The sequence below is a fragment of the Lagopus muta genome, chromosome 6, assembly GCF_023343835.1.
Source record: "Lagopus muta isolate bLagMut1 chromosome 6, bLagMut1 primary, whole genome shotgun sequence".
Classification (NCBI taxonomy): Eukaryota; Metazoa; Chordata; class Aves; order Galliformes; family Phasianidae; genus Lagopus; species Lagopus muta.
Genome location: NC_064438.1, coordinates 56,189,607 through 56,206,631, shown reverse-complemented (window position 1 = coordinate 56,206,631; position 17,025 = coordinate 56,189,607). Strand labels below are relative to the sequence as shown.

The following is a 17,025-nucleotide window of genomic DNA, read 5'->3' as shown; positions in this document are numbered from 1 at the left end:
GCTTTATACCGCCCGCGCCGCTCCCATTGGCTGGCGCCGCTCTTACGTCACCGCTCAGCCAGCCGCCGGGATCCGGGTTCGAGGCGGGGGCCGAACCACCCGCAAACCGGCCGTGGGGAGCACGGAGCTGCAAAAGCAGGGATGGGGGGAAAGGGGAAAACGACTGGCTGCTGCCTTCAGGGGGTCTTGGGATATGTCAAACAGCGCTTTTCCGTGATGGAAATACGTCATTTGTTCCACGTGCAATTACACATTCATCAGTATGTTCCCATCATATGGGATAATTCCGTACGCTGGTGTTTCTGTGCTCCCACCTGCAGCCCTGCATTCAATGGGGATGTGCTGCTGGGTTTAGTCGTTGGAACCAAAGGAGTTTCCAAAGGTGCCTATGTTCCTCGGTACTCCTCGGGCCAAGATTGTATGAACAATTCTCTATTAATTAACCCCAGTGCCCACTGGGCAACGACGACCACTAAGAACTCCTCAAGGGAACCACTGCTGTGCCAGAATGGCTGAGGAAGGACCTGGGCAGTATTCTCTGAGTCAAGTGAAGCCATCTAAAAAGCATTTCTTAAATGCAATTTCTGCACTGACAGCCATTAAATTGCAGAATTAAATCACATGCTGTATTTTTTCTGCCATTGACTCAAGTAGGAGCACTGGGCACTGAACTCAGCACTTAAAGTCTGAGCTGACAAATTCCTCCTCCTCAACCCATCCGCAACGATTTGTGTCAGCCTGATGTCTTGCTAAGAGCTCAGGCAGGAGAGCAATGCAGATCAATAGCACCATTAGCATTGAGTCAGAGCGTAGCCCCAGCACAGCCCTGCAGAGCTCTCCATCCCAATTCTGAACCACAGATGGCTTCAGCTTCACCAGTGGAGCTCGCTGTGCCCATGCATCTCCCCACTCCATTGCTTCCCAGCATTATTAGCCCAGGATCAATAAAGCCATTCGCAGAGCAGGCTGCTCTCTGGCAACGCAGCACTTGAAATTGTTCACCCCCATTTCCTGACCATTTGTGTCCACTCAAGTCCTGCGTCAAGTGGCTCTTCACAGCCCAGGTAAAGATCAGCGTGGTGCCTGCCTCTAAGTAAACGAATGAGTTGGGCCATTGTTTTCCTTTGCAGCAGAATTATATTACAAAGCTTGGAAAGCCAAAGAAAATACTCTTTGGGAGGTGAACACAAACCTTATTGCTTTACAGTACAAGTGTTCTTTTCTCAGAATAAATGTCTGGCTTCCTGTGAGCCTGGCACTCCCTCTGAAATCAAACAGGTCTGCAATGCTCCAGCACGCCAAGTCGTCCATTTATAGATCTTCTCCAGAGATAAAGGGCTTGCCACGCTCTCCAGCTGCAGAGCTCAGGTGGATGCTCACTGCTTTGAAAGGCCAGCAGGCTGCACCCTCTGCTATGAGTCTTTTTTGCTGGTTTTTGGCAGTTGTATCTGTCTTGCAAGGCTGGACGTGTTGCACAACTTGATCTGTTGATGTACAACAGAATACCTCACGTGCAAAACAAGACAGCAGGTTTTGGCATGGGGATTGTCTTTAAGGTCAAATAACATGATGAAATGGAAGAATGCAGCAGTCAGAAGTAGAGTGAGGGAGAGGAGATGCTTTGTGCTCCCGGGATGTGGAAAGGAGCTGTGACAGTAGCAGGGGAGCAGGCTGAGATGCAGCAGTGCTTTCCATTGCTGCACTGCAGGCTTGGGGTGAGCACAGAGCCCCACAGCTGGGAATTAAGTCCTATTATGAAAGAAAAACAGCTAGTCAGGTTTTAAGTTTTCCTTAAAGATCCATTCCATGTTTTCTGGTGGGTTTGAGTTCACCGTTCTGTGAACACCCAGCTCTGCTTGGCACTGCCCAGCCAGGTGGAAGCCTCCTGGCACTGGGAGGTTATTTGCAGCTCTGCCTGCAGCTGGGCAATGGAGCAGAGTGCAGCTCTGATAAAAGAGCTGGGGTCTGGAAGCAAGGCAGGTGCTGCTGCTGGCTGCTAATTTTGGTGCTGGGGCCAGCAGCAGTGCTTAGTTAAGGCTTAATTAAATGCCAGGGCTAAAATGCTGTTCCTTTTTGCACCTCTCCACCATTTTGCAAAGTGGAGGACTGCAAGGACACACCACCACCTCCAGCCCCCTACCTCTGAGATCCCAGCTGTAATGTAGAAAGCAGTTCTGCTGCTGCTTTCCAGCCCCGTGCATAGCAGTGAGATTCAGACTGTGGCCCCCAGGCTGTGGACATTGGGTCTGATGAAACCCACAAAAAATATAAAACAAAAATTAAGCCAGGAGAAAAGCAAACAGGAACTGGGGACTTGCAAATGGAATCTGACGTCCTCTCAGTTATTTCCATGAATTCATCCACTAAATCCAGGAGTCTCCCTCAAAACAGACCTTTGGCATGTTTGTTCAGAAGAGCCACGCGATTGCAAAGATCCAGCTCTCTGAAACCAGCCAGAAAACTTTTCTGCAAGTTTACTTTGGATGTTTCCTCCCTCCTACAGGAGCCAAAAGGACTTTGGATGCTTCGTGGGACCAGCTGTACCTACCTGCTTCCATTGCAGAGCAGGAACTGTGCTGGATTTGTGCAATTTGAAGATGTGACACAGCAAACAGAGACCCAACAGCTGGATCTACAGACCAGCTTGGTTCTGTTTCTCTTTCATCAGCAGCACTCTTTTTCCCTCCAAAACAATGCCACTGCATCAGAAGCTACCAGTCAGCATCCTGCTCAGGAGGAATAAGATAGAAATAATTCACTGACACGTGCCCAGATATTCCCACAGTCATCCAATCTGAACATTCTGCTTCTCAAAGAGGGATTTCCATCTTAGTCATTAAAATGTTTTGTTTTGTTTTCCTATCATAATTTGGGACACAGAGTACATTTCTAAGCCAGTTCCAGACTCTTTTCTTATCTACCTGATTTTTCAGTTCACCTTTTGAGCCTGCAAAGGACTTCAATGTCATGAGCCCAAGATATCAATGCATTGCACAAGTACACGATGCAGCCTTCATGAGGGAGCCCTGGAGACTTAATTTCTTCTTGTATTTTGGCCTGCATAAAAGGACACTGGGCAGGTAGCTCAGTTTGAATACGAAGAAAAAAAGAAACGTTGTCCATTCCCACTCACCCCATCTCCCAGGACCATGATGAGGACTCTAAACTGTCATCACAATTACCCAGTCCAGCAGAAAAACAACATTACACAGTTCACTAAGCCCACAGTGATTTTCTATCAGGATGTTTTTCTTACCACTGCTATCCTGTTGTTCTTCAGTAAACCCAAATGCTGAAATATGCCTTGCTGCCTAAAACACTCATCCTGTACAGCCATCAATACCATCATTTCTTCTCAAAGTATGCAGACAACTGTTGGAATATCCCACTACTCTTCTGGATTTTCTGCTGTGTCAATGCAGTCCCTCTGTGTAAGTACACTTACATTAATTCTTTCTTACTGTCAGCACTGAACCATAACATGAGAAACAATTACAAGAACAGTGGATCTAAAAAAGGGATTTAAATTAACGGGTCTTAAGATTGTTCCCTATGTGTTTACCATCCCAGCTGACATCATCACCCTTCTATTTTCTAAGTACAGGGAAAACAGGAGGGGTTTTTCTTTGCAGAACACCTCTGCAGTGTACAAAAATCACTCTGGATCTTCAACCTACAGATTTTAATGTTAAAAATGTCTTCCCAATGGAGAATCATTTGGCTTTTCAGTAATAAAATGAAGAGAAATGAAGAATAAAAAGATTCGTAAAGCCAGAAAAAAAAAAACCAACAGGATGCTGTTATGTTAAATTGGTTTATCTCAAAAAAAAAAAAGTTCTGAAACTTGAATTTCTTTCAAATGTATCTACTAGACACATTGCCTCTTCCCCACAGAAGGGTAAATATGACTGCCTTAAGGTCTGTTTAATTACAAAAACTGTAAAGGAAAGGAACAATCCCATTTCATTTTAAAAACAAACACGTGGAACAATGCACACAGTTTCTGAGCACTGAAGTACAGACAGGGAAAGCACATTGGCACAGTCTGGCATGGCTCGTTTTTGCACACCTAACACTCCTAATTCAGCTTCGGTCCTACCTGCCCTGGTTTGCTGTCCCAGCCTGGGTCAGGCTTCTCAGTGACTGCCTCACATGCTGACACTGCAGCTGACCATCAAGATGTTAAGTCATCATCTTCCTCTCCTTCTCATTCCTTGCACTGTCCTTCTCTTACAAGTGTTTGCAGCAGGCAGAAGGAATGGCAGAGAAGCCACGGCTCTAAAACCACAGGACAGTTTTGTACATAGCATATGCTCCCCAAAACAACTCACCCATATTTAGCACCAAATATTATGAGCGTGCAGACACATGGCTGCACAAAACTGTGGCACTGCACTTCTAGGTAACAGGTCCATTAGTTCTTCTGTCTGTCTTTACACTAGCAACTTGCAAAGAGACCTGATGAATGGATTCAACATTTCTCTAAAGAGTCCATCACAAAATACTTTCTAAAAACATTTGGAGCAAGGCACTCCTTTTTTGTTAGTGCTCTTTGGGTGCAGCAGCACATTTCTGAAAACACTGCATAACTGCACTGAGAAAGCAGATGCTGAGGAGGTACCAGCTCTGCTGGTATTATTTAGGTCTGCTTGAATGCAAAAGATGACAGTCTGACGTTGGTTGATTGATCTAAAGGCTTCTTCTTTTTGGATACATTTGACTCCTCTGATTTTTGCTCCTCATTCTTTTTCGCCTCATCTTCAGCAGCTGTGGGACGCTTCCGTTTTTTATCTTCTGTGAAATCATTTCCTGCTCCACCTTTTGCTTTCTCAGTCCACACCTGTGAAGAAAGCACATGTTAAGTAGAAAAGGACACAGCAGGCCACAGAATTCACTGCATTATTTTACATGCCCTCTTTCTCTGACTGTAAGGGAGCAATGGAGTAATTCCTCTTAAGAACTAAGGGAGGCTGCTAATCAAGTTGAGTAAAATGTCCTCACTTTTCTTTTGTAACAGCATTCACCTTCAAAAGTACAATTCCTTTGAGCCTGCAAATGAAACCGAAGGCTTTAATGGTCTTTCTGGACACATAAGAAAGCCAAAAGGCTTTAGAACCAAGCCCCAATGAATTAAGTCTCACTGTATCACTTTTAACTCCTTCCCTTCTCACTTGTTATTTCTTCATTGATTACATTTCTCCCAGATGCCCCATTTTGGGAAAGCAGCTTTCTGTTTTGTTTATTAGTAAGACATCAACACAGGCAATATTTTCACAAAGTGTACGTTTTAGATCATGGTCCAATTCAAAACTGAAGTTCCTGAGGAGGGACAACAGTGGAATATAAAGGAAAAAAAGTGCTAACTGGAAATAATCAAAGAAATTGGTGGGGGAAGAAAGAAATCTAAAATAAAAATAAATGAGAGAACATTTCTTACCATTCTTTCTTCTGTTGACAGAATCCTAAACCGACTCATGCCTTCTTTTATTACTTCTGATTCATTCAGACCAGGATTATCTGTTAAAATGTTTGCTCTGTTCTCTTCTAGCCACATCTGGAAACCTGTCTTTGGTCTTAAACAAGCACAGAAAGAATGTCAGCTAATGAAGGTTACAAGAAAACCATATGCCCCAAAATAACATTTCTAAACAGCACTTGAGAGGGTTTTTTGTTCTCAAAAGCAACAGCACATATAGTCAGCAGCTCACTTTCTCCTCTTGCTGTATGCTAACAGAACATGCTGACAAGGCAAGGCTAATCCAAGTGTGTTTATTAATTCTGTGATAGATGTGGAGATGAACATTTCAGGTTCAGAATGATAAAGCATAATGGTTCTCTTCCTTTCTGACAAGGTCTCCTCAGCCTAAAAGCAGAGCACATTTTAGCAGTTTCAGCTAATCCTTTTCACAGTCCTCTTTGTCCCATGCTTTAGAACCTTATCTGTTAAGGCCAATGAAAAGAATAGTAGTCCAAATGAATAATAATTACATTTGACTTCCTCAGCTAAATGAAGTCTAAATGAAAAGTCATTATAATAATGCAAGTTTCATGAGGACTGGGATTGTGGAAAATACATCTGCTGCAGAGGAATAACATGTATTAAGAGTGTTAGCTAGAAAGAGATATATTGCTTCAGTGATGCCAGTTTTTGGCTTTCTGTTTTTCCTTAGAAAGTGTATGAATAAAATTGTAAAACAAAAATACACAGCACAAAGCAAACCAGCAGCACCCATATTAAAATTAACCATTTACACATCCACATACAACGTTTAGCTTTCAGATCTCTGAATCTGCCTAGGCATGTTTTAATGCTAAGCTTTCCCTGTATTTGGAAACAGTACAGCAGCATGGCTTATCTTTCAAAGGTTATTATCAGTTTCAAAATCATCAAGGCAAAAATTGTTGCTTACAGCCCTGAAACGACACACTGTGCATTACACACTGTTTGTTTATTATTCATCCACACATTCATGCACACACTCTATGGATTTGTTTCAGGCTGATGCAAAACTTACACTTTGAATAAAGCTGCCATGCATAACTGGAAAGATCAAATAAACAAGAACTTTCTCTGCTCTGCCACTGTGAATGCAATAAGCATGTTATCAAACTGCCACAATGTAAGCACCAGTTTGCTGTTCTTCTGAAGAAAACTCCCAAATGTGACAACTTGTGAGCTAAAACTTCAACCTTGATATTAAGCCACCTTGGCTAGCCCTGTGTCTTCAGAAACAAGCAGTTTGTGGACTTGCTGTTCTATCAAGATCAGACCATGGCACTGAGCAGCAAGTGTTCACTCACCTTTTGTTTTCTGTGTTGTCCTGTGCAGTGACTTGGACCACAGGGGGCTCATTTCCTGCTTTTTCTTCTCTTTCTCCCACTCTTTTTTCACTGCAGCTGGCTGTGCGTACCTGGAAGAAGGACGCTGCTGAAGCCTGCAGAAGTTGGTGCATTAAAAAAAGAAGGTGAATGAAAAAATGCAGCAGTGCCACCCTCAAACAAGGCACATCATAGAGCCTAACAAAAAGCTTTTCCTAAAGGCATAGCAATCATTTCCATGAACGGAACAACTAATCCAAAGAATGTTACATAAACTGCTCAACTTCAGCACAGCATTTACTTCACATTATTTAAAATAAAAGCATGAGATTCACTGCAGAATATAATTTGTGCAAATGAAGAAACACTTTCTTATTCCTGTTCTGTGTTTGCATCAATTTCTGCATTATGGTTAAAAGAACACTGCCATCTACAACAATTTACTGAATCAACAGGTTTCACACTTGATGAAAGCTGGTGAAACTCAATTGACTGTTTTTTGCTTATTGAAACAACATGAAAAGACCAGAAGCATTACCTGCTTGGACTTTGGCTTAGGAATCAGAGGCTTTATAACTGGAGGGCTCTGCTTGTTTACAGCTCGACTGCTAGAAATTTTCTTTGAGTATTTGCTCATAGTGTCTAGAACATTTGCTGAGGGGACCAAAGGGTCCTTTTTGCTGGATGAGACCTAGCAAAACAAACAAACAGACACATCCTTTATCCTCTGTCCCTCCAAGATTTCCATCGTAGTTGTACTGTTTATTTAGATATCATCATCTGCTGTGATTTTCAGAGCGCCACAATCAAACCAGACTGTTCAAGATTCTTACCTTGAAGGGATTCACTCGTCCTTGGCTGCTTGATGCAATTACAGCTATTTAATAGGAAAGAAAAAGAAGAATGTAAAAATGCATGCGCACACAACACGCACACTGTAGGTATGTAGATGAAAGATCATTAGCCTCGTTTGCAAAAAACATGGCTAACACTCATTTTTCATGTTTCAGCCTCTGTTAGTTGAAAATTAAAGATGATGACTGGATCAGAGGCATTCATTATCCCACACCAAAGCAAAGAAGTTCCCTTTAGCTTGAAAGCATTTGGCTAAAAAGAAAAGCACTTTGTTAACTGCATGAAGGTCATACTATACATCCTCAGCTATTAGTCATCAGAAAAGCCACACTGGACCTACAAGTACAAATCCATAGGAACACCCATTATTTCCTCCATTTCCATTCCTATTCTTCTTGCTGGAGGATGGCAGGAGGGAAGAAGCAAGAAAGAATGCAGGACTGTATTCTGCCCTGCCTGTTAAACCAGACTAACAGTCCTATGGCAGGGTTACTAACTCTGCTCTGTGAGTGCAATCAAGGCACATATCTGTAATTATGAAGACAAATCAAATGATTATTGTTCTAATTTTTCCCTGTCTGAAAGAACACCTTTAGGACACAGCCAGGCAGACAAGTGATTCAGCACTTGGCACAAGCAAGGTTATCAGCGTGGTGTTGAAGAGCATCATTAGGTAAAGATGACATCAACAGGAATAAGGAACCTCTTGAAAACGTGAACATAACAATCAGCATAATTTACTCCTTGACAGCACTTTTAGGCACTGTATTGTAGTAGCAATGAGAGGACAGAAAATAAAATCAGGCACGGAGGTGGTGAGGCACGGCAAAGTTCTTACAGTGGAATAAATGGAGATTTACTCACCAGACTTAGGAGTAATCACCTCTGCTGCAGAGACTGCTTTGGAGAAAGGATTTGGCCCTTTGGAACAAAAAGGTACAGTAAAATGTAAGAACCAGTTAAAAACAAAATCCTAAACACACAAGCAAGTCATAGGAACCAGTCTGTACTTTAAAGTATGCATTTCCAAATTGTGCACACACTTTTGCAAAGCCATCCATCTTCTTTAACTGGATTTATCTTAAGAGTTCTATACTTATTTCTTAAACTTATTTTTTTTTTAATTAGAAAAGCTAGTCATGTCTGAAAGAGAGAAGCATGATTTTTAAATAAATGCTTAACAGTAAGGGGTAGACAACTATAAGATACTTATATTTACTTTTTACAGCATTGGCATAACTACAGTAAACCAGAAAGCAGTAGTTCTGTTTTACAGGTAAAGCTATCTTTCCATCCATCCATCTTTTGTCTCCTTTCTTTGGAGGTAAGAAGCTAACACACCCTACAGATTATCACTAAACTCATTTTGCTTTTCTCCTCCAGATCACCACTTAAAAGCCCCCAAATGAACATTTTCACCACATAGAAATACACAGCAGGATGGGACAGATGAGAAGGTGAACGGAGACAAAGTAAAGGGGAAAAAAAAGCAGTCTGCCTTTGGTAATGATAGGAACATCAGAACACTGCAGACTGCCTGACAATTCTTTTGCAAGTAAAAGCCCAGATGCTGAAGAGGGAATACTCAGTGAACTGTTGGTTCATCAGTTCATCTCCTGCAGGACTTGAACTGAAATCAAATAATAGCATCACAGAGTGACCTAGCACATTAGAAACAGTGTCAGACAACAAAAGAACTCCCCAGGGATCCCTTTAAGCAGTTATGGACAATACACGAGCGAGCTGTGACAGAGCAGGAGATGCACATTCTGTTACTCTGCAGCGACTACAGACCCTGATCAGGTGGGCTCTGTCATGCAGGGGATTCTGGTAACAGGAAGCTCAGGGGCAGAAGTTTCTGTATGTCACCCTGTTAGACCTGTTGCATATTTTTTCATGTGCTAAAGCCAAGAGGGATTAGAAACCACTAGGCCTGTTCTAACTAGCCTACAGAAAACACAGCCCCTGCTACAGTTGCAAGCTGTCAAAACTCAGTGAAAGAAACAATTTATACTGGCTTCTAAATTGAACCTCACCTCTTTGTCAGGTGGTGTGCCTGCCTTCCCTAAATTTTATGTAAAAAATAAAAAATAAAATAAAAAAATAGAGAGAAAACTCCATTAGGATGGTTGGACTACATGATCTTGCAGGTCCTTTCCAACCTTGTGATTCTATGATTACTTGTTTGGTGCTATATACTGCTGAGTTATCCAAACTAAAAGTTATCAGAGAATTTCCAGAATTCCTTATCAAGTCTGTGAAGAACACATCCAGATAAGATGTCTTGATAGGGCAAGGGGAAATGGTTTCCAGTTAAAAGAGGGGAGATTTAGTCTGCATATCAGAAAGAAGTCTTCTACAATAAGGGTAGTGAAGCACTGGCACAGGTTTCCCAGACAGGTGGTTGATGCCCTGCTTCTGTTTTGTTTCTGCCCAAGCTCAGGCTGGATGGGGCTCTGATCAAGGTGTTCCTGCTCATAGCAGCAGGGCTGGACTAGATGGCCCTTAAGGGTCCCTTCCAACTCAAACGATTCTATAGCTTCCATCCCACTCAGAGAACAGATTTTTCTTACTCTGTTTAGGCACTTCAGGCACTCCTTCTGCCTCCTCACACCCATCCGTTTCCTCAGCCTCTTCCATCTCTTGGTCCTGCTGAGCACTTCTGCCTGGCAGCCGGCCCCACTCTGTGGCAGAGGTGCTGTAACTAAAAGGAAGGAATTCATCAGGAAGGAAGAGGTGCCTGGAACTCCACCACATTCACACAGTAAACTGAAACGAAGGCTGACTTACTTAACTAATTTAGGAAATAAGATGAGTAACATTTGGCACTTGTTACACCGATTACAACGCAATGATTACTAAAAATCAAGTTTCATTAACCACTGCAGTTCAGCACAAAGCACTTGCAGTGGTTCTCATGTAGCTCTAAGACAGACCACACAGCTACCAAACCACCTGAGTCTCACACCAGTACAAGTGCAGGCACCATTCTTCAAACAGCTCTGCACACAAGAGCGAACGCTCAAACAGAAAGAGCAAGCTTTTGCCACCTTCTTCAGAGCTCACAACAAGGCTGCTAAGGACACTTTGCCACAAAGGTAAACACAAACAGAAGACACCTTCTGTAATCTTCATTTAAATTTAAATACCTCCACTATGGTGAGAAATACCAGGCTACTTTTCTGCATAAACAAATGCACATGTGACAACAGAGACTGGTATGTTCAGCCTGAAATTTAGGCAGCAGGTTTTCATGTTTAACCCAGTTATATTCTAAATTCCCAAATTATAGCATGTACATTTCTTGCATTTCCCTCTTTACTGATTACTAAAATGCATGCACACGTAAACAAAAGGTTCATTTCTCTTAATCAGAATGCCAGTATTAAATTGCTTGGGTGCTAAGAACAATGCAGTGTCTGTGGTGTATTTCAGCCCTCGGAGTGGGCAGACATGGGATAGCAACTCCCATTCATGCTCCAGAAGGGGGCAGACCATTTGGCAAGGAGTTTTAAACATGCAGTTTCACACAGGAGAAAAGGGAAAGGCTATAGATAAATCCCTCAGCTTATCACTTCCTCTTGCTTAAAAAAAGTTACAAATTGCATACAGAAAATTGCTGTGGGAGGACACTGCTTCTGATAAAACATTATGACATTTCTCTGCTTTAACTGACTGGTGGTTAGCTACTTGCTTCCTTCCAGCTGCATCATCCAGATGCAAAGCAAGAACACACAGCTCTTCCCATATGTTCCACAGTTTAAAACAAATGCAAAACAACAATAAACAGAGAGAGGAAAACAAACTTATTTTGCCTCCAGATAAAACAGACATAGGTATAGGAGGAAAGGTAGGCAGCACAGATATAAAGAAATGAATGAACTGCAAACCTGTAATATTTCATTCGTTTTGAAGAGCTGGGATTAGAGGTGAGGGAATAAGACATAGTGGGATACCCTGAGGTAGCTGAAAGAAGAGGGAGCTGGAGGGAAGTAAAAGGCCTTAAGGTGGGTGTGGATGAAAAAGAGGTAAAAGGCAAAGAGAAGAAAAATAGGTTGGAGTCGATCAAAACAACAAAAGCTTAGAAGAAAACAGAAGTAAAAAATAATCAGAGCAACTCAGAATCAGCTCCACTTTGCCTCTGAAGCCACTGTTAAGAAATCAGTAAAAACATTCCCAGCTTTTTAATCCCAGAAATTTGCATTACCCAGCATTCACGTGAGTTGGGAAATCCTCCTCCTCCTCCTCATCCTCCAGGGCTGTTGCCAGTTCACTTGCTTTCTCTACAGCCACCTCGCTGAGTCGCTCAGCTAAATTGAGTCTTCGTGAGCGGGATGCATACTTGATGGCTAAACTCACAGCATTTTGTGTCATGAGGTCAGCAAGCTCCACACAGCGGAATTCACGCTCCAGTTTACAAGAAAGCTGGAAGGAGAAAAGCCTTGAGAGTTACACAGCTCAGTGACACAGCCCTCTGAAGACTACAGGACCAGCACATGATGAGGTTCGTGAATAAAGACGAACTGCCAAAAATTATCAACCTTCTTTTAGAGGGTTGTTTTTTCTTTGATTTTTGGTTAGGAAGCCTTCCTTCTTTCTGTCCTGTGATAAGCAATAACAACATGACCTGCCATCCACCTCTTATTGCATTTGGGGAGCACCAACTTCCACTGGATGAGCCATACTTCCACTCAGAGAATCACATCAGAGTTTAAATCAAATGCCATCTACTCAAAGTTTCAGGGATCGTTTTTGGTTTTGATTTCCTTGTACTTACAGCAAACAATTTCATCAGAAGTTCCTGCTGTTCCTTCACTGGCTGACTTTTAGCATTTTCATCAAGCTCATAGCCATTTTTTGATAAGTAATCCACATAGTTGTGAAATACAACTGAACGCCAGTATTGCTCCTGAAAAAAAGAAAGACATTCTGGAGGTCAGGTGGGGGGGAAACAAGGAAGCTCTGAGCTCAATGCCCAACAACTTACAAAGGATTTTATCATTCGTTCTTAAGTCTTCTTTTCATTTTATAACAATGGTGAGAGGTAGGCAGCTCTCCTCAAATGCCAATGCCTCCTCAGGATGAACCACACTAACATCCATCTACAAACTGAACAGACTCCATGTATTCTAAATCCCATTTGCACCACAGGCTTTCAGTAGGATGATTCTTAGATATTTATCACTTTGCTACCAGCACAGGCAATTCTTGAACAAATTGATTGTTTTATCTTGTAATTTCTGTCCCCTAGCAAAGTGGAAGGATTCCACAGTAACACTGGAACTGTAGGAGTAACACTCATTTGTGAGACAGCTGAAAAAAAAAACCTCATAGCTGATGTTTTCCAGTGAAATACTGGTATGGTTATTGCACCAGCCTAGCTCTGTGGAAAAATAACTCATTCAAAGCCATTCATTAGATCTATTAGGAATCATCTGTTTCTTCATAAGCACAACACACACTAAAGTACACATTCCCTCAGGCTAAACTGACAGTTCCCAAAGTTTCCCTTTTATTGTTTGGAAAGGACAGGAAAAACAAAACAAAACAAGCAAACCACCATGGTCCATCAAATAAAGAATACATTAATAAATAAATAGATCCTCAACATGAATTCCAATGAGTTCACAGAAGCAAAGCACTTGTTGAAACTCTTTAGACTTCTATCAATGAGAATAAACTTCCAACAGCACTAGACAGTCTCTAAGTTTGAAGCCAGCATTTCATTTTCATTTCTATTTTGTGCACTACAGCTGAACCCCACGACACCGTAATACACAAATCAATTAAAAATTGGATAATTGATATACTTTCCTAGGTGTTCTCCTTTATTGGTCAGAATGAGATTATTTATAAATATAAATAAATATTTTAAATATTGTTTTATATATACAATATACATAATTTATAATGTAGATATAAACCTTGTGTCAACTCTAACTCTAGCCTCATTAAGTATTTGTCTAGAACCAGCTGTAAAGCAAAACAAACAGAAAAAAGCCACCCAAAAGCCTGAACTCAGATAACCTCCTTTGCCAGGTGCCTTATGCAGAGTTTGTACCACTCTCTTCCTCGCAGAGATGATTAATAGAAAGCTTGTATAATCCCTGCTATGCGGATGTCTAAGACAATCAGCTGTGGTCTCAACATCATTCCATACCTCCATCTGTCCCTTTTCTGTTGTAACTTGGCAGTAAGGGAGCGTAAAAGATAATATTGCCACTGCAGGACGTGGAAGTGTTGGAGGGAATCGGGCTCCTTTGCAAGGAATACACCTGTGCACGGGAAAGAAAAAGCAGATGTGATCCTCATCATCTAAACCACATCTCCTAAGAAGCAAGGCACTTTAAGAGGATTTGGTCTTTAAAAAGTAGTAATTAAATTACTGACTTAAATATAGCAAGATGTAAGATTGCATTATGAAGGGTTATTTTTACATTGCAACCAATAAAAGATTTTGAAAGCAGCAAGGCACACGCTGCTCTTGTTCACATCAGAAACTCCAAGCATGGCACAGAACAGACACAGATCTCTATCTCACACAACACACAATTTGACAGCAATTACAAAACGTAAGTGCAGTTTATCAAATGCAGAATCTACCAAACAACAAAAGGCCACTGGAAAAAGAGCAGGCACAGAGTGCTTATTCTGATGAAGGTTTTGGACTTAACAGTGATGCATGTAGGCACACAGAGGGCAAAAACAAAAAGGGAGGGCATGCAGATACACAGATACTAACAACGTAGTCTTAATGTTTCATTGAACTAGTGTTCTGGTAACTATCACTGAAGCAACACAGTGATTGGAGAAGAGCTGTGCTTCCAGCAGCACCAACAAGCATTGACAAAAATGTCTGCTTTCATAGCTCTAAGCTGCTGTTTCAGACACTAGGGGAAAAAGGAACAGGAAGCATTAGTGCTCTGGCTATCCACGTTGATTACAGCACATGTTGTTCCTACAATAACGCTCCCCACTCCTTATCTTCAGTATGCTGGTGGCTTTGAATCGAATGCCCTCTGCAATTCAGAGGTCAGCACCATCCCTCTTGGAGCAGAAAGACAAGAGGACTGACTTGCAGCTGATCACCTCACCAATGCAACGTGTCCTGCACATTCATGGTGAACTGCATGAGCAGCAAAGTGAGACAGCCTAAATTTCAATAAAATGCAACAGGTTGCCCAAGGAAGCTGTGGATGCCCCATCCCTGCAGGCATTCAAGGCCAGGCTGGATGTGGCTCTGGGCAGCCTGGGCTGCTGGTTGGTGACCTGCACACAGCAGGGGGTTGGAACTGGGTGAGCACTGTGCTCCTTTGCAACCCAGGCCATTCTATGATTCTAGGATTCTATGATCCAGTGGGAAAAGGACATAGATCACTGAACAAGATGACACACAAAGCTTGGCAACTCAGTGTCTCTGGTGCTTGTTGCAATTAAGAGGAATACTCACATTTTGAAAGTAATGGGTCACTCTCAGCTAGATAACTATTTGAGCACATCAGCACTTTTCCAGAATCTTTCTTGTGGCCACAGTTTAAATATTAACATAGTGCCAGATTGTTCTTATTTATCTGTGCCCAACAATGTAGATTAGTTACAGGATTTGAGTCTTCTCAAAGGGACAAAAGGGAAAAATATAGCTGAAAACTCAGAAATTTAAAAAAAAAATATATCAGCAACAGAAGCAGAATCCTAAGAGCAACCATAAGCAAAGTGCAGTCTTACAAATGTGCCTGCATCAGAGACGTGATTTCATAACAAAGTGCACATGCCTGTCAGCCAAGGCAAGCAGCTAATATTAGTTTGTTACACATTATAAAACCAAGAGTTTACTCAAAACAAACTTAGTAACGAAACATCCATGCTGAATTACATTTGGGAACTAGAGCCATTACTGTGTATCTGTTTTAGTAAAACTCATTTCCAGTTTCTCTTTCTAGAAGGTAAGACAAACAGAGCATTTCCTTTGGGGTATATCTGACCTCAGCTGCTGGGGGTTTTCATGGATGCCAACGACCCAGTAGTGATCAGATTTTCCTTTGCAATGCTCTCGTGTGTTACACACCGGAATCCAAGTGTTCCCAAGTGCTCGGTTCAACATCCTCACAATTCCCTCAGAATCCACGTAACACGGGGTACCTGTTGGATACAAATGCAGGGCATTATTCTGACAGGCAACTAATTATGACGTGGCTGAGTTTGAACTGGTGGATACTGCTGGGAAATGACGTTTTACATAACTCAAATTCAATATCCTCTCACCCAAGCAGCGCGACCGCGCTGGCAAACTGCTTTCCTGAGAAGGAAGCGCCACCTTCTGACAGCCAGTGCTACTGCAAGGGAACTGATCCCAGTTCAGGACTTTAATTAATTTTATCTTATTAATTCTATTTGCGTTTCATTTAATTTCATACCTTCTGCTGAGAATCCAGCCCACACCAAATAGGACTTCTGTGTAAGAGAAAGAGGGTCTCCGTGCAAAATTTGTTTCTTCTTCTTTCCTAGCTCCATCAGCTGTACCCCAAGGCACTGCTCTCCATCAAATCCAGTACCTAGGAAGAAGTTGGTCAAAGACTGTGTTAGAAAGCAAATGGTCTTTGTCACTTAGCTAGATTTAGGTAACTTCTGAATCAAAAGCTAAGTCTAAGGCAGTGTTATTCACAAACAAACTCCCAGACAAGAGACTACTTGCCACTTCGGACATACAAAGTATGCATAACAACTAGCTCCTTAATTTCCTCGAGTAATTAATCATGGCATGACTGAAACCTAAGTTCAATCTATTTGTGCTACTGTTACAAAATTCTCCTCTTCCCCACAAGTTAATCTAGGCATCCCAATATAAAACATATGCTTTACTGTCAGATGCTGAAGACTTACAGGTTGTGACAGTGTAACCATCATCAAGACAAGGGGGAAAAGTAAAATACTTCTGATGACTACACAAATACAGCATCTGAAGCCAGTAACAGACAAGGAATGGAAACACGAACTCAGGACATAAAAAGGACAGAAGGGAGAAATACCTCTGTGGTAAATAATCATCAGCTGCTCTCCGTGCCCTGCCATAGACACCACTGGACCTGGGAGACAGAATATCTCTTTCTGAACTCCTCCAACTGTAAACAGTCGAACCAGCAAGGCACTAGTGGCACAAGCAGCCCAGCCCTGACCTAGACAGATAGCTTCAATATCTTCATCCTTTGGCATATCTACTGTCCACTCCTTGTTTGCATCCCAGGAGCTAAAGTGAATGCAGTGGAGTTTGCTGAAAGAGAGAAAAAGAACAAGAGGTATGTATTTAAACAAGAAAAAATAAATAAAATATCTGAAAATATACCATGCACTTCA

The 17,025-nt window shown here is 41.9% G+C and overlaps 1 protein-coding gene across 6 annotated transcripts in view; it reads right to left on the bottom strand.

Moving 5' to 3' along the window:
- Nucleotides 1–1,046: 1,046 nt before the first annotated feature.
- Nucleotides 1,047–17,025, bottom strand: part of WDHD1 (WD repeat and HMG-box DNA binding protein 1) — a 33,778-nt gene continuing 17,799 nt past the window's right edge. For 4 of the 6 annotated variants that reach the window (XM_048949128.1, XM_048949130.1, XM_048949129.1 and 1 more), the window contains exons 14-26: nucleotides 16,701–16,942; nucleotides 16,089–16,226; nucleotides 15,657–15,813; nucleotides 13,835–13,949; nucleotides 12,452–12,583; nucleotides 11,882–12,099; nucleotides 10,248–10,378; nucleotides 8,539–8,595; nucleotides 7,653–7,696; nucleotides 7,358–7,510; nucleotides 6,802–6,935; nucleotides 5,438–5,573; nucleotides 3,476–4,840 (exon numbers count right to left, since the gene is read on the bottom strand). In XM_048949128.1, the coding sequence (XP_048805085.1) occupies nucleotides 4,640–4,840; nucleotides 5,438–5,573; nucleotides 6,802–6,935; nucleotides 7,358–7,510; nucleotides 7,653–7,696; nucleotides 8,539–8,595; nucleotides 10,248–10,378; nucleotides 11,882–12,099; nucleotides 12,452–12,583; nucleotides 13,835–13,949; nucleotides 15,657–15,813; nucleotides 16,089–16,226; nucleotides 16,701–16,942 (1,858 nt within the window). In that variant the 3' untranslated portion in view covers nucleotides 3,476–4,639. Of the gene's footprint in view, nucleotides 1,750–2,348; nucleotides 3,428–3,475; nucleotides 4,841–5,437; nucleotides 5,574–6,801; nucleotides 6,936–7,357; nucleotides 7,511–7,652; nucleotides 7,697–8,538; nucleotides 8,596–10,247; nucleotides 10,379–11,881; nucleotides 12,100–12,451; nucleotides 12,584–13,834; nucleotides 13,950–15,656; nucleotides 15,814–16,088; nucleotides 16,227–16,700; nucleotides 16,943–17,025 lie in introns of those variants that run through there. The other 2 variants (XR_007377792.1, XR_007377793.1) reach the window with 2 other exon arrangements.